General features: G+C 38.5%; 1 protein-coding gene across 2 annotated transcripts in view; it reads left to right on the top strand.

Moving 5' to 3' along the window:
• ogdhb (oxoglutarate dehydrogenase b) overlaps nucleotides 1-17,485 on the top strand; it is a 43,488-nt gene extending 26,003 nt beyond the window's left edge. For both annotated transcript variants that reach the window (XM_038296643.1, XM_038296642.1), the window contains 13 exons: nucleotides 2,818-2,997; nucleotides 4,704-4,856; nucleotides 5,019-5,121; nucleotides 7,164-7,292; nucleotides 7,384-7,534; nucleotides 8,153-8,280; nucleotides 8,377-8,555; nucleotides 9,951-10,022; nucleotides 10,863-10,988; nucleotides 11,078-11,150; nucleotides 14,282-14,445; nucleotides 14,575-14,729; nucleotides 17,043-17,485. In XM_038296643.1, coding sequence (XP_038152571.1) covers nucleotides 2,818-2,997; nucleotides 4,704-4,856; nucleotides 5,019-5,121; nucleotides 7,164-7,292; nucleotides 7,384-7,534; nucleotides 8,153-8,280; nucleotides 8,377-8,555; nucleotides 9,951-10,022; nucleotides 10,863-10,988; nucleotides 11,078-11,150; nucleotides 14,282-14,445; nucleotides 14,575-14,729; nucleotides 17,043-17,175 — 1,746 coding nt within the window. In that variant the 3' untranslated portion in view covers nucleotides 17,176-17,485. The remainder of the gene's footprint in view (nucleotides 1-2,817; nucleotides 2,998-4,703; nucleotides 4,857-5,018; nucleotides 5,122-7,163; nucleotides 7,293-7,383; nucleotides 7,535-8,152; nucleotides 8,281-8,376; nucleotides 8,556-9,950; nucleotides 10,023-10,862; nucleotides 10,989-11,077; nucleotides 11,151-14,281; nucleotides 14,446-14,574; nucleotides 14,730-17,042) is intronic.
• The last annotated feature ends 2,694 nt before the right edge of the window (nucleotides 17,486-20,179 follow it).

The following is a 20,179-nucleotide window of genomic DNA, read 5'->3' as shown; positions in this document are numbered from 1 at the left end:
ATTTCCGTAACCAGTATTTACTTCCACACTCACTTCCAGTCCGTTAATCTTAGTTTCCATGACAGCCGTCCTCTGTAGAACCTTGTTGAAGTCACATGCGGTGAAGGAAGGCGTCAAGTTCTGATGTGGACTTGTCCTTCTCTGGGATATGATTAAAACAACACAAAAATGTTTTTAAAAAAAGTTCCATCTAGAGAATGCTTGAAGAAATGAGTCTTGTAAAGCTTTATGTTACTTTGGCTAAGAGAGGAAAAGGTTAAAGGTAAGAAAAGTATTAGGAAGCGGGGAGTGAGGAGGAGATGCATCTGGGCAGGCAGAGAGGTGGGAGAGAAGAAAAGTATATCCAGAGGCCTCGGCGCGACCATCACAGGTTCAATCCCCCCCATCCCAATTTTCTGTTCGACTACATTTGAAAAATACAGAAAAATAAAGGCTAGTTACAGTACTGGCAATGCTATATTCCCCTCCTTTGTTAAAAAAACTAAACAAATAATAGATCCAAAAGCCTGTTGACTGTTCATGCGCTGTTGCTATGTTCATATAGCCACAAATCTGTTATTTATTGCCGGATTTAACCTGACAAATAAAATTATATAATACAAGAATTGCTATTATTATATAATCTATAATTGTAATTATCATATAAAATGGTTCCTTAAGGTGGATCTAAAGCCCCTGTCACACCTTGATGATTTAGACCAGCCTGATGTACGAAAAATCTGGCAAAAATTCTGGCATACGTTGGATAAGTTATGGGTACATTAAGTTATGAATACGCTGGAAAATTCTGGGCATGCTCAAAATTTGTCTTCGTATGCCATATGTGGGCCATAAGTTAGATAAGTTATCTGATCGTTGACGTACGTTGAGTGTAAGTTCATGTCATGGCGTCTAGCTTATCTGAAACCTATGAGTAACTTGTGCATAACTTATGTGTAACTTATCAAGAACTTCTCTCCAACGCATGTCAACGTATTTGCTGTGTTCCAGACAAGCGCTGAACATGTCTCTAACTTCCAGCTACTGTATAATGGCGTCTCGGCAGCATTTTGGTATAAAGACCAACAAACGTCCTAGCAGACTGGAAGCTGAATCTGCTGCGACTCCAAACCTTCTTTCTTTTTCTTTTTGTTCTTTTTTTTTTGAGCGGTGGGTAAACAGAAGCTAGGTTAAGACCGCGATCAAAGTAATCTTTTTAAGCAGGCCGGACTCCTCATGGTTGCATAAAAGCAGCTTTAACTGATGCTTCGTAATGCCCATGAAATAATGCTTCTGCATCGTTTAATGAGCATTATGCTGTTATGCTTTATTTATAAGTTAGGCTGTCGTTGGACATAAGTTCTGGACTCGTTATGAATACTTTATGTATGCGCCCAAAATTGAAAAAATAAATAGAAAGTCCAGCGTATGCTAGTGTTTTAGAAGATTATGGGATATCGAGCATACGTTTAAAGTGTGACCAGGCCCTAACCTTCTCATGAAGCTAGTTGTACTGGATAGGCCGTGCTAGTGTTTTAACACTTTAGGGTGTTTATGTCTTACCTAGTCTCTAACATTATTTTACTGTTTTTTTTTGTTGTTGTTGTTTTTTTTACAGTGTCCTGTCTGGCAATGTGGCAATAAGAATAATTGTCTTGATGCCAAAAAGAGCCCAACAGATTTTACTTTCACAAGTGGAGCAGTATGGCAATTGCCATATTGCTCCACTTGTTTCATGCATATAAATTGCTTTATTATAATTATGCAGGGAGTTTTACAGTTTATATGGAAATAGAGCAGAAATCAGAAGAAGAAAAAAAAAAAGAAAAGATGAAAGAAAGAGAAAATAGAAAGGAGACAATGACAAAACATTTTCAGTCTGCTTCATCACCTGTAACGAGATGTAAAAAGAACAGCACAACCGAAAGACACGATACGAGATATACAATAAAGCAACACCTTGAAACTATCGCTAAAGTAATATTATTAAGTCTGACATGTACTCTGTGTTACCTGAAGATATGAATGTGGGGTTTCTGTATGGAAGTGAATCTCTGAGTACCTGGAGCCAAGCACCTGTAGTTGTTTGTGAGGGTGAACTTGTGCATGTAAAGTTTATCCATAGAAAAAATGCTCAATAGTGGTTGTGGAGAACTGAAGAGGCGCACCCCCCAGAGCACTGAGTCCAGCGCCGGGAGACCCAAAGCCCCAGGCACCCAAAGGGACCCCAAGAGCGAAGGCACCAAGGAGGGGCCAGCCCCGGAAATCAGACCCCCACCAAGGTGTAGGAGAGGCAGCCCCGAGGAAGCCCCCCTAGCCGCCACCACGCCGGCGCCCCGGGGGCGAGTCCGCTGGCTCTGCCGGCATTATTTTACTTTTTGATGGCAGCTCTTTGTTGTTTTTCCGCTTCCTCTCTATTCCTGCTGGTTCCTGACCATCTCTCGTAACTGTAAGGGAATGCTTCTCTGTCTGTCCGGTTGAAACAGAAACAGAAACGGAAAGGAGGATTTGTGGGGTGTGTCTGTTGTTCTCCCTTATCACTACTGCTCTGTCTGTGGGAGAATTAGTAAGGCAAAGTGAAATGCAAAAATGACAGTTTTTAAAGAAAATTGGCCAAAACAGAACAACTGGTAACACTCGATCATAAACCGCTGAGCTGGCCAGGTCAGGGCAGCAGAAAATAACCCATCTCTCCCGATGACATGTCCGCACTGGAATCGGCCACAATCAAAAAAACTCCATACGATGAATCATGATAAGTTTATGTTGAGTTTAGGTTTCGAACGTCAAACTTGCAGCCACAATAAATCACCTTATGGCCCTTTGTGATGCATGCAGATTGGATTCACCACAGATCCCAGGATGGCCCGCTCATCCCCATACCCTACAGATGTGGCCCGAGTCGTGAACGCACCCATCTTCCACGTCAACGCAGACGACCCAGAGGCTGTGATGTTTGTGTGTAACGTAGCGGCAGAGTGGAGGAACACCTTCCACAAGGACGTCGTCGTAGATCTGGTATAGTTTTTTTAACTGTATGTATTAGGAATACAAGTTATTAATAAATAATTTATTCTCAAGTCCATAAGTTGGATCAATAAGTTGATCCAACTTATTCATCAACTAATAAGTTTTTAATAAGCTGCAATTATTTTTACAACAAACTCAGTTTTTGTCTTGTATCAAAGCGATCGTAGCATTAACATTAGGAGCTGAATAGTTATTTGAAAATATGATGCATTTAAAAAAAGAATTATTACACCATTATATATTATATAATTTATTTTGCTACCTATATTAGATACCGACTGAATGAACACAAATATATTTCACATTATTACATTAATTTATAAGATATAACAAAACAGGAAAGATTACTGAAGGAAAACTAGATAAATAAAATATGTGTAACATTTATGATGTCCAATGTACAGTGAACTGCTGGAAGTCGTTTTGAACAGTGAGTTTTGGTACAAAAGACCTAGGAGCCTATTGAAAATACAATAAAGTAATAGATAAAGTAAATAGATTGAGATGCACTACTTTATCATCATATACACTTTTCATTGCACGCAGCCAGGGTCTATAACACAGCTGACATCATCAGTTCTCAGGTGAAAATGTGTGCTTTTAATTAAACTTCACAATAACACCATGACATGGATCCAGGCTCAAAATTAGCTCCTTGATATGTGCTTTAGAATGGTCTTAGTCTCCATTCAAACCCAGGTTTAAAGCCTTGCAGGGCATTATAAAGCCCACTGCGAACATTAAGACAGAAAAAAGGAAGAAAAAAACAGTCAGTTCAGGTGTTTTATTTAAAAAAAAGTCAGGAAATTGTCTATATACCAAACTGAAAGATTGTTCGCTACTTCAAAAACAATTTAGATTTCAAAATGGAAAAACATTCTATTTTTTTATATTTTTTATTTAAAAAGTCAATGTATAACATGGATGCATAAAAACCTCCATTTTATTTCAGTATTAAAAGCTTTAAAGTAACAGATTATAATAAAAAATGTCTCCGGACCTTTACTGGTGATGATTTTCTTTATTCGGACCCCGCTGGTTTTTAATTGGTGACCCCTGAACTAGGCCATGTGTACAACTATCATTTAATGACAGGATGTGTCACTCTGACATACTGTCAGTGTTTTCCACGTTAAACTGGATGCTAGCTGTGATACAGCCCCCTGTTTCTAATGTGACCCAGTGTTCAATGCTGGGAGAAACTGTGCTGCAAGAAGAGGCTTGGTGGTTAAATGGATGCTATTTTGGTGCCATCTAGTGGATGGCAGCAACATTACAACAGTTAATTTAATTTTTTTAATATATAATTTTTTAGTAACCATTTTTCGATAAGTAATTATGACATAATTTTTTTGCATCCTAAGTATGTATGAATTATAAAACAATATCCTTTTTTATAGAAATCAAAAATGTTTTATTAGCCATGAAAGAGACAAAATGTATGAATTCTCCGTTTGGATCTATATAAAAGAAAATGTGGAATATTTGTAAACAATAATGTATATATTTTACTTTTTTAATGTGTTCCTGCATCAGAAACCTAAATATTCCTAACTAATTAAATACATTTTTTGACATGTTTTCCGTATTTCTTGCACATGTGAGCAACTCGGGATGTTTCCACATTAACTTAAACATGAGGTTTTATATGTTATGTACCGGGGCCATTGTGTCATTAAATGTTTGGATTGCAGGTTTGTTACAGGCGTAACGGCCACAATGAGATGGACGAACCAATGTTCACCCAGCCACTCATGTACAAGCAGATAAAAAAGCAGAAAGGAGTGTTGCAGAAGTTTGCAGAAAAACTCATTGCTGAAGGAGTTGTCACCATACAACACTATGAGGTAATTCACCAACATCTGATGTAGAGCATTTCATTTAATTATTATTCATCTATTATTCATCGCTTAAAGACTGAATTTCAATTCATAAGATTTAATTATATTTTGAGATACCACAAAACCTCACACATTTTCCTTTATGAAATTCAAACCTGTGTCTCTCAGGAGGAAATAGCTCGATATGACAAAATCTGTGAAGAGGCTTATGCTCAGTCCAAAGATGAGAAGATCCTCCACATCAAACACTGGCTGGACTCTCCTTGGCCAGGTAACTCCTTTATATTAATCATTTATGGCGGAGGTCTTCAACAGGCGGTCCGCGACCCCTAGGGGGTCTGTGGAGGTACTGCATGGGGGTGCGAAAGTTTTGGTTGATTAGACTTGTTTTTTTTTTACATCCCCCCCCCCCCCCCCCCCCCTGCAATTTTTTTTCTCTAATTGAAATGTCTTTAAATCCACATTATCATGAATTCAACACACTGTAGTAAACAGATAAATGGAGGCAGAAGATGTCTTTCAGTCATCAATGCACACATTCAGTGACACACAGGAGCTCTTTCAAGCTGGGAACCGTTTCATTCACAACACCTGTCCCATCAACCAGGAATCAGAATCAGAAATACTTTAATAATCCCAGGGAGAAATTACTTTTGTTACATGACTCCATCTGTAATCGAGTGACTATAGGACCAGTTTGATACAACACAATTTCATACAATACATCGGAGCTCCGCAGGTTGCCGCAGATTTTTTGAAATTATGCATTAAATCAGTAAATCGACCATATAGTGACGATTAAAAGTGTAATGTTCTCTCCTCAAAAGATCTTAAAACATACTTTTATTGAAAAACGGCAACAGAAAAGAGAACTTTTAACTTAATCTCTGAGATCTGTGATCAGTGCATGCTGGGACAGCTGTCAATCTCAAGAACAGACAAGTCTGCTCTGATGTGAGAGCAACATCCAGGGACTTTGTCCGTTTTCTGTCTGCTGTTCTTGTGAATTGGAACAGTAGTAGGGCTGAGGATGATGAGGTTTCATGAGTACACAAGTACATAACACACATGTACACGTATTGAGAAACAGCCTTTGGCTTCTGTGGCCCCCCTCAAATGCTACCGGCCTACCCTGGTCTGTCCCTCTGTCTGACAGGTGCGCCGCAGCTGCACCAGCAGACTTAAAAAAAACAATGTAAAAAAACAAAAGAGAGATGCAGGCCAATCCCAGGCCACTGCTTTGGGAATACTCCCAGTGTAGCTACCAGATCTGCTCGGGTCCTGCTTCATGACAATGACATTACGCTACATGATTGGCTGAACGTTGCCACATGACGCAAAAACATTGTGGTTGCCCAGACAACCATAATAACATTACGCAGCTCAGTGTTCCGAGTCGAGAGCATCTGTAGCGTTAGCGTGTCTAATGACTGATGAAGTTTTACCTGATCGATAAAAAAACTGAAAAAAATCTGTTTATGCTGAACAAAGTAACTGTTAGACCATGATATAAAGGGGGAGAGCTGGGTAGCACTGTAGCTAGCTGTGCTCATTAGCTAACAGGTTAGCCTCTTTTAGCTCGGTCAGTTAGCCACATTAAGCTACACTACTTTTAAATTCATGTCAAGAACAAACATTCGTTTTCTCCAAGTAAAATAACTGTTTTATTTGTCTAAAATCTCTATGAAAGTCATTTTTGAGATGTTCCATTTGTCCTTCCTGCCCTCAGATCTTAGTAAAGAGAATAAAAATGCCTGATATTTTTGTTTGGAGACCAAAGTTTATTTTGAAGAATTTGAAATTAGGTCAGAGCAATTGGAATGTACTGAAAAGTCCAATTCACAATGAAGATGTGGGGTAAATAAAAATGATTTGGTAAAATATCCTAGTAACCTTCTGTCATTGTTCTGAACATGGTGTCCTGGAGGTGCTCCGCAGGGTTCAGTGCTTGGACCCTTTCTCTTTTGGTTGTACTTGCGCCCCATCCTGAGAAGGCACTGCATCTCATATCATTTTTAAACTGATGATAGTTAGATATATATTTAAATCCTTTTTAATATCCTAATGAGAAAAAACCCTGAAGACATGGTGCTTTGTTCCAGAAACCTTTGCTTTGACTTTTTTCTTTTCAGAGATTTTTTAAAGTCTTTTATCTCAAACATTGTCTGTTTTCTTTTCTGTTACTCTTATCCTTTTCTGTGTGTTAAATGCCTGCATGTTGTTTATTCTGAATGGAGCAAATCCAGTTCAATACCTTAGCAGTTTGAAATTGAAACATCAGCAATGAGTTGCATCTTTGCTCTTTATCTTCAGGTTTTTTTACTCTAGAAGGTCAACCTAAAACCATGCGCTGCCCTTCCACCGGCATCAGCGAACATGAGCTCTGTCACATTGGAAACATTGCCTCCTCTGTCCCATTGGAAGATTTCACGATACATGGAGGTACTCTCCACCCTCCCACTCTGACTGTAAGAAAGTCCTCCCAGTGAGCCATATTTAAGCTTCCTGTTTCTGTTGGTCAATCACACTGCAGGGTTGAGTCGTATTTTAAAGGGACGTGCAAATATGGTGAGCCAACGTATCTGTGATTGGGCCCTCGGAGAATACATGGCCTTCGGCTCTCTGCTCAAAGAGGGCATCCATGTGCGTCTCAGCGGGCAAGATGTAGAGAGGGGGACATTCAGGTAACAGCAAAACATGGTAAATGCTGAGTTTTGTTCTTTCTCAACACATGAGGTAAAGTAACTTCCTCAGTCGGCCTCGGCAGATGGTCGCTCACACTGAGTCTGATTCTGCTGGAAGTTTCTTCCTGTTAAAGGGAGTTTTTCCTCTCCACTATCGCTACAAGCATGCTTAGTGTGAGGGATTTCTTTCTAGTCAACGAGTCGATGCAATCAGCTGGTTTTCCTTAGATGGAAAACTTTGAATCAGTTTGACTGGATGATCTGGTTGAATTTGTTAAAGAAAACAAGAAAATTATGTTGTTTTCTTCTGAGAGGTTAACTACTGTGCTACTGGTAATAATGAACTACACTGGTTAAAGATAACTGGGATTCATTTGCACAAAAGGTTAAAAAAAAAACGTGCTGCTCAGTGCTACACTAGTTTGAAACCTGAATCTTATGTTATTTTATTGTAGTTGGAGAAATGTAATTAGATTTGTCTTTTTTGAACTTGGTTAACTTATTTTTTTTTAGCGTTTTCATCCCCCCCCATTACATTTGTATACAATGTTACAATAAAAAATAATTATATAAAATAACACGTTTATATTTACGCTTGTTTTGTATTTTCTTTCATAGCCATCGGCATCACGTTCTCCATGACCAGAACGTTGATAGAAGGATTTGCATCCCCATGAACTACATCTCTGCAGATCAGGCTCCTTACACTGTCTGCAACAGCTCTTTATCTGAGTACGGAGTCCTGGGTGGGTGGCACAAGTACTGACACGGCTACTAAACCTCAACATTGTTAACAAAAAATTCTTAAATTCTACCATGCTGTTTGTTTTATCCCTGCACAGGTTTTGAGCTAGGCTTTGCCATGGCCAGTCCCAATGCTCTGGTTCTGTGGGAGGCCCAGTTTGGAGACTTTCACAACACAGCTCAGTGTATTATCGACCAGTTTATCAGCTCGGGACAGGCCAAGTGGGTCCGACAGAACGGCATAGTGCTGCTGCTCCCTCATGGCATGGAGGGGATGGTAGGAACAAAGATCTGCTATATTATGGAGGGATATTTGGTCCATTATTATTAAAAACAACATTTGTAAATGGAGGTTTGAAAAAAAAAAATTAAATCCAGAAATTTTAATTCTGTGAAACGTCTTTAAAAAATTGCTGTTTTCTCTGGTTTTATTTTTTTCAAACTTCATTTATTTTTCAAAATTCTCTTTTCCAGATTAAGATTTACTTTTAAATTCTCTTCACATCGAGCCCAATTCAAAATAGGGCTAGAATACAAATGTATTGCTAAAGTCCATGCACACCAATTAAAATCAGCCTTCCCCATAAATCCAGAGGAAAGCCCGCCCCCAGACGTAAAGGCAATGTATTCTTTAAAATAGAATTTATAAGATTCTTATGTATTAGGGATGGAACGGTTTATGAAAACCGTACGAACTGTTCGGTTCGACTGTCTCTGTTCGATTCGCGTGTGTTGCGTTCGGTGCATGCGCTGCTCCTTTTTCTCATAGGGGAAGCGTTTACACTCCAGAGCAGAAGGTGGCGGTACTGCGACCAAAGCCAACCACCAGTAGTAAACAAGAAGAAGAAGAAGCGAAGCAGCGTAGCCGGGTGTAGCAGAAAAAAATCAGTTGTTGTGGAGAATTGTGTGGGTATGGCGAGTGGGAAAGAACAGGAGTTGGAAGACGCGCCAGCAGCACTTTATAGGTCTGCTGTATGGGAGCTTTTTGCATTTAGAGTGACCTACGATGACGGCGGAAAGAAAGTTGTGGATAAAAGTGCAACAGTGCAAGCATTGTGCAACACGTTTTGTTTATGCTAACAGCAACATGACCAACATGTCAGGCTAACCCCGAAATCCCACATACTCCGTCAGCAACCACCGCTCCGCCCCGCTGCGCTCCAGACCGGCTGCACAAAGCAAAGACTGCAGCCTCCACTGTGGCTCCCGTCCGCTCCCCTCTGAGTCCCTTGGAGATGGTAGAGAGCATGCGCCAGATGATTAAATTCAAAGCAGCAAAACATGTGGAAATGATCCAGGGTTTCCGCAGATCATGAAAAATAATTACAATTCATTAATTTTTTTGGATTTTTTCATTAATTTCATTAATTTTTATCGAATTTCGGTGTATCAATCAACATATACCGAACCGAAACCCGTGACCACAAAACCGTGAATCGAACCGTAGATTTTGTGAACCGTTCCACCCCTATTATGTATGTATGTATATATATATATATATATATATATATATATATATATATATATATATATATATATAGCGTCTATAACTGCTGTTCTGAGCTCCTGGCCCGCTTCTACAGCTGGTCAGGAAATCAATCCGTTAAAAGTTGCTATTCGCTGAATAAACAGTTTCAGAGTTCTGCTCTTTTTATTTTTCATCTACTTCCAGGGTCCAGAGCATTCATCAGCCCGTCCTGAAAGGTTCCTACAGATGTGTAATGACGACCCAGATGTTATTCCTGTAAGTGGTTTGGTCCCTGCTGAGATTTAAAATTATTCATCTTCATCATTTAAATGTTTAATTATACAATGATCCTGAACTGGAGTGTGCAGACTCTAAATAACGCCCTTTGCTGACAGAAGATCCTATCAGAGCAATGATTTAGCCAAAACTGTACAAATACATGCAAGAAAGTTTTGTCTGTGAATATGCTTTTATCCAAACTCTTTAAATTTTATGTTCTATGCCGCTACAATGCACATAAAACATGCAATAAATGTTTTTTGTCTTAAAATTCAGTTGTTAGGAACTTAGCCCAAACTCTTTGAAATGTCTGGACTTTATGTGGGAGGAGAAGAAAAAATAGAAATACTTTCATCACTTAATTTAGGAATAACCATAATGTCTGTTACATTATGTCCTTTATTGGCCTCATTTTCTTCATAGTCTTATTTTAAATGTATTCTGTTCTTCTACATTAAAACTTAGAATAAAGCTCTGTTTAATTAAGATTTTAAACAGGAAGTAAGTTTAATCTGTGGAAAGGAAAAAAAAAACATGAATATGTGAAAACAAGAATAATAAGCATGAAAAGACAACACACCTACTAAAGTGGACCAAGCACAACATTAAAGCTATTTGCATAAATACATAAATTCAGTTATTAAAATACCAGAAATGACTGGTATTTAAAAATAAGTTTTCTCAGTTAGTTTTGTGAAACTAAAAGATAATTCCAGGTAGTTGGTGGTTTAAAAAGGTTGCAGTTTGAGATCATGTTCCCTCTGCCTTTTAAAACATTCTTGTGAAGAACATAAAGGAAAATAAAGAAAAGGTTTTTTGTTGTTTTTTCCCCCTTAGAATCTGTCTGGGGATTTTGCGGTGCATCAACTTCATGACTGTAACTGGATTGTGGCCAACTGTTCCACTCCTGCAAACTACTTCCACGTCCTCCGCAGACAGATCCTTCTGCCCTTCAGGAAGCCTGTAAGCTCCTCTCACCTTGAACCATGATTCAGCATGAGAAGCCATCTTTAAAGCTCCATATTTCCCTGTTCTCTCTGTCTTTGGAACAGCTGATTGTGTTTACTCCAAAGTCACTGTTGCGCCACCCAGAGGCCAAATCGAGCTTTGATGACATGCTGCCTGGTGAGAAATGGCACAAAAAAGTCCAGGAAATAAAAAGAAGGCTAGGTTTAATTACCTTCACTAAGGAGGTGATGTTTTCGGTTCTATTGTTTCTCTGTTGGTTAGAGAAGTTGAGAAAAACATAAAATGAGGTTTGTTCTAACTTTGACCACATCTTCATGAAAATTAGCAAGAGTTGTTTTGGGTTGTTTTTTTTTTATTGGCAGAAATATTAATGATTAAGTAAACGAGCATTTTAACGTCTCTAAATTCAATCATCAAGGCTAATTTAATGTAAAAGAGCTTAAAGAAAGAGGGGAGTGTTTGCCTAGTGGTGATAGCAGTGCGCTTGTGCTCGGAGAAGGTAAGTACCTGGTTTGATGACCACACCCTGCACTCTGGGTCCCTGAGCAGGACCCTTAAACCCGGATTCCTCCCCAGGGCGCCGTATGATTGCAGCCCACTGCTCCCCCAGGGGATGGGTTAAATGTGAGATCAATAAAGTTAAATTATTTTATTTAATGAAATTTTATTTCAAATTTCAAAATAAAACAAATTAATGAATAAGTTTTTTTTTTATTATTGGCTGAATTAACCCACTGTGCAGTTTTGGTAAATTATTTAAAAACGACAGAATCTTTTCTAGTACAAAAGGGGGCCTCTTTTTAATGCATAGGGAAATCATATTTAAATGTCAAATCATTCTGGCTTAAACATGTATATAAATGTACTCTTTATCAGACAATATTGTCCCAAAATGTAGAACATTTTTATAAAAAAAAAAAAAATATCCTGTCTTAAAATCTGTTTTTTTCATTATCTTCTGCAGGCCAGTTAGTTATACATCAGCCTGAACACCTAAATTCGGCCAATCATATATCAACGGTCATCTGTCAATCAAATTTTTTCGGTCATAGCATCTTGATTCATGTCGCAGCTAATATACGCAACGGTTGAAATAAGAAATCAGAATAATTCCCTTTCCCATTGAGTTCTGTCCCAGTGTTCACGGGGATGGACGTCTGTGTCTTCAGCAGGCGTAGAGCTAACAGAACTGGCAGCGTTGCGAGGCAAGGGCTCAAACATGTACGGCTGGAAGCCTTCTACACCAAACCAAGCTTCTGCCGCCCTGGCGTCCTCTTCCACAACATCTTCATCCCCGATTTCCTCCTCTAAATAAAAAATGGATGACAGAGGAGACTCATCCGCAACCTCCAACGGAAAACTCTCCTCCTCTCACATGTTTCCGCTGTCCATAGCGTTCCTTGACAGTGTCATTTCTAAGTCACCAATTTAGTGCTACTTGGTCCCAATGGAATTTCCCATTGGAACCTGCTAGCACTAAGTTGCTAACTGGTTAGCAAGATGCTTCCGACAAACTGGCCACAACCAGACTTGCTTGTGAACCTTCCACCACAACAATCTCACCCCTTTGATAAACGACCAATCACATTCACTTTATTCACTCGTGTAAAGTCATGCATCACAACTGTTGGAGCAGCCGTTTCTCTACAACTTTAAAGATTATCTAAACTGTTAACTGTCACGCCCTGTATGCAGGACGTATGTGCTGATTCCAAATCTACAGCCTCATACTGCTACAATAACCCCACACTGAGCCTGGTTCTGCTGGAGGTTTCTTTCTGTTAAAAGGGAGTTTTTCCTCTCCACTGTCGCTACAAGCAGTGTTGGGCAAGCTACTTGTCCAGTGTAGTGAGCTAAGCTATCAGTTACTCAACAATAAATTAAGCTTCACTACACCAAAGCTACCACCTAAAGAATTATAGCAAGCTAAGTTACACTAATGTGTTAAAAGTAGCTTAACTACATCAGAAGCTACTTAACGTTGTACCAACCTAATATCAATTCAAAATGAGTCTGATACTCTGGTTAAAACATTTATTAAAGATCAGCCAATGACATAACACAGTGTAAACATTGCTTTATGATCAGCATAATTAAAAAAAAAGAAAGTATTTACTAGTAGACAAAAAAAAAAACAATCTGCTGTTATTAGAACCAAATTAAAGGTACTGTGTAGTGTTCTACACATGGAGACATGGCTATGAGTTTGCATTCAATGGACATCTCTAGGGAAAACAAAACCCTACAAAAGGCATCTTATTTCTTTAGGGTCACCCTTAGAGAAAACTTCTTCAGACCTCAATTAAACAGTCGATTCAAGTAACAAATGAAACTGTTTACAAAAGAAGGTGAAAAATAAAGAAGCTAATTAAGAGATATACATACATTTATGTCTCACCGTATAATTTAATTTCTACCTACATATTTATTCATTGTATTTTGGGGGGTAATTAATTGAATGTTTATTTATTTATTGATTTATTGATATTTATGTATTTATTTTTATATACGGTAGAGCTGTTCCTCCATACCTAAAAAATCTTATCTGTGTAAATAAGCCTTAAAACATCTGAACACCTACTTTTTATCGAGGATTCAACAAGTTTCAAAATCTCTGAAGATAAGGCGCTCTGCTCCTGTCTCCTCCTCCATCCTGTGTGTGTGGCTCTGTGGGTGTCATTCTTTGAGTTCCAGGGTGTGGGTGTCATTCTTTGAGGCCAGAGCTATTCATAGTGTAAGGCTCTGCTCTGCTAGGGGGCGCCAGAGCTCTGGAAACAGTAACTACAAACATTTAGCCACCTTCAGCTTGCCTATGGCTGTCTGTGGAGCAGGAGTTCCCCAACCTCTCCTTAAATGATATATTACATACTGTGAATTAAGTTGGAAGAAAAAGTTAAGTCGAGAAAAAAAGCTAATTGAAAACTTAACAAGTAAAATTAAAAAGTTATTAAGCCTAGTTAGCAATCATGTTTAAGTTTATAAACTAAAACCTGTCAGTGCCAGTATCAGCATTAATGCCTCTAAGGTTATGTTGGTGTTTCTCGTTATTACTTTGACATTAATTTTTGCTATCAAAACATCAAATCATAAATGTTTTTAAATTTTTCAAAGGTAATAAGGTCTTGTCCTGGATTCCAATAACACTGTTGGCTTGATATTTTGATTTTCAAAGTATTTCACTGAGCGCCCTATAAAGAGTTAACCTTGTGAGATGTGAAGGCATAATGAGGCAGAGGTCTTATCTTTGTTCTTTCTAGCTTTGTTCTGTTTTTTTTTTCTCTGTCCAGGTACCCACTTCCAGCGTCTCATCCCAGACGAGGGACCAGCAGCAGTCAGTCCACAGGAAGTAAAAAGGGTCATTTTCTGCACGGGCAAAATCTTCTATGAGCTCATCCGGGAACGCAAGACCAGAGGCATGGATGATGCTGTTGCTATTATCCGTATTGAACAGGTGATTGATTCCACCATGACTTAAACAAACTGACCACGTCTCCAGGCTCGGATTTATATCACACCATGAATATAAAACGGACTCTTAGACAAGCATCAGTTTCAGTTTGTGTTTTGTCCAACGTTGCAGCTGTCCCCGTTCCCCTTTGACTTGGTGAAAGCAGAGACTGATCGCTACCAGAATGCTGATCTGGTTTGGTGTCAGGAGGAGCATAAGAACCAGGGTTACTATGACTACGTCAAACCCCGCCTTCGTACTACACTGCGTCGTACCCGCCCCATCTGGTAGGTTTTGCAGACCTTTTTGTTTATAATGGCAAATTGATCAAACTGTACACAATCAGTGTCACATGCTGTTGGCAAATAGAATAGTGTAAATTATTGGCAATTAGCAAGACAAACTCTCCAGACCGCCGCTCAGTGCCGATGCTTTCTGGCTGTTTTTTGTCAAATCTGAATGTTGCTGGTGCTTTCATTGTTGTATTAGCATGTTACTCTACAACCCAAATGGCTAAGGTGTTGCAGCTCATCCAGGGTGGTACATTAATGCAAGCTGTGGCAAGAGGGTTTGCTGTGTTTGTCAGCGTAGTGTCCAGAGGGCGGAGGCGCTACCATGAGATAAGCCAGCACACCAGGAGACATGGAGGAGGGCGTAGGCGGGCAACAACCCGGCAGCAGGACTGCTACCTCTGCCTTTGTTCAAGGAAGAACAGAAGGAGCACTGCCAGAGCCCTGGACAGATGGTTAGAATCCAACTCCATGAGGATGGTATGAGGGCCTTCATCCACAGATGGGGGTTGTGCTCTCATCCCAACATCACGAAGGACGCTTGGCATTTGCCAAAGGACACCAAGATTGGCAAATTCACCACTGGCGCCCTGTGCTCTTCACAGATGAAAGCGGGATCCCATGTGAAGACAACATAGAGAGCGATCTGTTGCCTGCAATATCCTTCAGCTTGCCAGTTGGTCAGTAATGGTGTGGGTAGGCATTTCTTTGGGTGGCCACACAGCCCTCGATATGCTCCCAGAGGTAGCATGACTGCTATTAGGTACCGAGATGAGCTCCTCAGACCCTTTGTGAGACCATATGCTGGTGCGGTTGGCCCTGGGTTCCTCCTAATGCAGGACAATGCTAGACCTCATGCCAGCAGTTCCTGCAAGATGAGGCATTAAAGCTATGGACTGACCCACAAGTTCCCCGGAGGCGCACATCTGAGACATCATGCCTCAATCCATCCACTGATGTCACATTGCACCACAGACTGTCCAGGAGTTGGCAGATGCTTTAGTGCAGGTCTGGGAGGAGATCCCTCAGGAGACCATCCGCCACCTCATCAGTACCATTCCCAGGCATCGTATGGAGGCCATACAGGCACATGGAGGCCACACACAATACTGAGCCTCATTTTGGCCTTTTTAAAGGACATTACATCAAAGTTGAATCAGCCTGTAGTGTTTTTTTCCACTTTAAAATTGTGTGCGACTCCAAATACAGGCCTCCATTGGTTAATTAATTTAATACCCATTGATGCTTTTTGTGTGATTTTGTTGTCTGCCCCTTCAACTTTGTATAAAACTAAATATTCAATGAGAATATATTCATTGAGGTCTAGGATGGTTTACTGAGTGTCCCCTTTATTATTTTGAGCAGTGCATTTCACACTGCCCATGTTTTATTCTCTGCACATAATAGAGACATGAAACGCTCTTATGTGAATCTTTTTTAGTCTTTGCTGAAAATATTAAAATCTGACTATTTCTTGAAACCAATTTTATGATTGATTTTCCTTTGAGGAAACTAAATTGATGATATCAGATTATTTGTGATCCAAACTCAAACAGGTTGTTCATGAAAAAGTGGCTCAGTTTTATTCTGTTGCAGATCGCTGCTAATTTAAATCCTGGTAATGGCTTCCTAGCTTTCTGAATCAGAAAAGTCAGGGAATGCAGGAATTTACTCCAATCTGGATTAACTCTAACCCTGCATATTGAAATTGTGAAATAGAATAGAAAATTCCTTTACTGTCCTACATAAATGTGGTCCTTAGAAAAATTAATGAGTAACATAATAGTGAAGAGTATAAAACACTGAACTGTAAAGTGTTTTAACAATATAAAAAACTGTCCAACTGGATAATAAATAACCAATATGCTGCTATGGACATTTTTACAATAATAGATATTTGAAAATAGCAGCAACATCAGAGATGTGCAAAATGACAGCAGCATGTTATTTAACTGACTAAAATAGAAACTGTAAAAATCAGCATGAATGTAACAATTTATTGCACTATTTTTAAAAATGTTAGTCATTAAATTTAATTCTCCATTTTCTTTCTATGCATTTTCTCGTTTTTTTTAGTTCTGTTTTTATGGAGAAAGACATTTTAAGATCATGTTTTGGTGGAATGTTTTTATTTTCTTCCCAATTCAATGAACATATTTGAAATGTTTTTAAAGACATTGTAGGTTTACCCCCAGTCTGATCCATAATAGCCTGGGATCCTATAACCTGTTTGACCTCAGAAAGACGCCAATGATGATTTCAGTAACTTCAGGATAAGGTTTGACCTTTTGTCCCTGTGTTTATTCTAAGGTACGCCGGCCGTGACCCGGCAGCAGCTCCGGCTACAGGGAACAAGCACACCCACCTCACAGAGCTTCAGCGTTTACTGGACACGGCCTTCGATCTGGAGAAGTTCCCAGGGAAACCGCAGCGTCCCGTCTAACACAGATCTGACCTACCTGCTCGACGTCAGGGTCCATAAAACCGGCATCTCTACCGTTTTAAACGGCAAACACGAAACTGTTGACTCTGTTTCCATAAAGGCTCCTTGTTTAAAGTGAAGGACAAGACAAACAATGCCTTTAACTTGCACTGAATGTGATCATTGTTCAAGACAAGTTGTAATTTGTTTTTATAGCTGATCAAAAATATATTCTTGATTGTTGAGTAAAATAGTTGCTGGTGGAGAAATAAGTTGAATATTTTTTTAATAACAAACAAAAACAATGTGGGTAAACATTCAGGCCTCACAAACTAAGTTGGTTTTAACTCATCAACCAGAAAGAATCACAATTCTAATCTAATCTACAGGAATTATAATAAAAACTGGAGAAACTAACAGTTGGCATTTTAGAATCCTTACAGGTGCTTCTTGGACTGAGATAAGTTATTTAAACTAATTTATTTTGAGAATTAGAAAACTGATGATGAACTGGTGTTTGGTATCGAGGTTCCCTCTAAAAGCAGGAGTCTGAACAGTATCAGAACTAAAAATGTTGCTATGCTGACAGTAGCTCCCATTTTCCTTTGCCTACAATGACAAAGTCGGCTGTTTGGAAAATCCTGTCCATCAATCTGAGTAGGGCTGAACGATTTTGGAAAATAATCTAATTGCAATTTTTTTCTTTATATTGCGATTTAATGCAAATTTTTCCCCCAGTTTAAATGATCATGTCTTTTTTTAAACATATACAAACAACAAATCAATCTGTTTCATCGCTGTGCAGATTAGGTGCTAAAAGACACGCTGTGTCCTAATTAATGATCGCGTTCTGCCTCCAATATATTTCAACCAAAATTGCAATTTAATTTAGACTTTTCTCTACATAACCACAAGCAACAAAAATGGCCTCTAAATAAAGACAATTGTAAACAAGGACTATTTAAATCAAGAACTTTTAATGTTTTTATTAATCAGAATATTATTCAAGAAAACAGCTTTTAACTGATTTGGACATCAGTCCTTGTTGAACATGAAGTCCAAAGTGCAACCAACAAACCAGTCTATGTATTAAACTGATTAACTGGTACTTAGTGCTGTGTATGAATATATAAACTCTAAAACAAGTAATAAAATTAGATTATCTCACTGCTGCAACTGTCTTCCCTTCCATGTGGAGGCAAATCCACTTTAAATATTTTACTGACACCTAAAGAACGCGTCTGATTCACTAATTGTTACATAGCCAAAAATTGCAGACGTCCGCGATTTGGAAATTGCATATTTTTCAATCGCGATTATATTGAAAATGCAATTAATTGTTCAGCCCTAAATCTGAGGTAATGTTGCTTTAAAGTTCAGCTTGAAAAGCTCCATGTCTGTAGAGCAGCAGCTACACACTCTCAGCCTACAGCCCCACTGGTTAGAAACATAACATCTGCTCACTAGAATCCAGGTTTTTACTTTTATATAGTTAATTTTGTTCCTTTTTGTTGCTATTTGTTTTTTTGCAAGCAAAGAACATGTTTTTTCTTTAAATAGAAAGAATGAAATGCAATCAGAAAATGAATCTTAAAAAAAAAATCAATAAAATGTTTGCAGAGAATGTATTCCATTCTAAAAATGTTCCTTTTTTTTATCATATTAAAGATATAAAATATATTAAATGTATTTCTCTTTTTCCAATGGAGTTATACAGATTGCTTACTCTTCAGTTGTGGAGGCAGGCTTTCTTTGAATGAGGAGTGAAGACACATTTCTATTGGTCTGCATGGGCGTTAGAAACATGTTTATTGTGTTAGCGGTGGCTCCAGCACCACCGAGGCAACGGCGCCTGTGTCCAGCTCTTATAGCAAAGTTCTGTGTCGGTGCATCATTTCAAGATCGTCCGATACGGGAGCTGTGTCAAACTGTGCTTATAACCACATCTGCTTTGCTGTTCGTCATCAAATTAATCAAGAAATCTGGAGCAGCCTCCCAGCAAAAAGGTTTCACCTGTTTGGTACCATTTTGATCTCATATTTGCTTAAATTTACTCATTGTGTCTAATATCTACATACATTGATTATTGATACGTTTTTATCAGAATTATGTATCTCTGATTTCACTGAGGAGTCCTAGATGACTTACAGAGACACATTTTCTCTTTACCCCAAATAAAACAAAATCTAGTTCTGAAAATAGCATCAATTCTGTATTTTACATCTTTGATGATAGTATATTGATGTGCATAATTAGCCACAAAAATTTTAAATGTTTTTAATATTCAACTTGATAGTATTACTGCTGCCACCATCTGTATTAGAGGGGGAAAAAATTGCAGGGGTGGCCAATGACTGGCTAAGGGTGGCTATGACCACCCCTGGCCCCCCATCTAGCTACGTCCCTGCGTTTGAGACAATCGAATAACTTGGAAAAATTACTCTCAAAAGTTTTTTAAAGTTTATCCCCAGTGGGCTAACTAAGTTTGGAGAGTTTAATCTCTGGATTGCTTTTTCCCTTCATGTTTTCATTTCCAAAATGTATTTTTTTTTTTTTTTCCATTTATAAAACATGTTCTTTGTTTGAATCAATGGAATAAAATCTAACTATTTCCTCTGCTCTGTAAACAGAACAGAGAAGAAATGAGAAACCTGTTTACACAAAAACTAAAAAAGACTAAATATGGAGCTGAAAGGTCCTAAATGTTTTTTTCAAAAATGGTTGTTTTTTTATGCTTGAGACTTAAGGTTCAGATTTGTCTCATTAATGAATAAAGTAAAACTTTATTTTTTTGCTGAAGGAAATTGATTTGGGGATCATGTTATCTTGCTCTATTAAAAAAAAAAACAACAACTATGCATTATAGGTGATGTTAAAACATTTTATTTATACTTTTAGCACAGAAAGAAACTTATAAATTGAGCAAATAATTTAGGATATTTTCAATTTAAATGACTTTGTTAGTATCATCAAACCACGGTCTATATCATACCATCAGTATCTAAGACTGGCCCATGTGTATAGC

Source organism: Cyprinodon tularosa, unplaced genomic scaffold (genome assembly GCF_016077235.1).
Source record: "Cyprinodon tularosa strain WSP-4 unplaced genomic scaffold, ASM1607723v1 ctg374, whole genome shotgun sequence".
NCBI lineage: Eukaryota > Metazoa > Chordata > Actinopteri > Cyprinodontiformes > Cyprinodontidae > Cyprinodon > Cyprinodon tularosa.
Note: the sequence above shows the minus strand (reverse complement) of the source record. Positions and strands in the feature narration are given on the sequence as shown.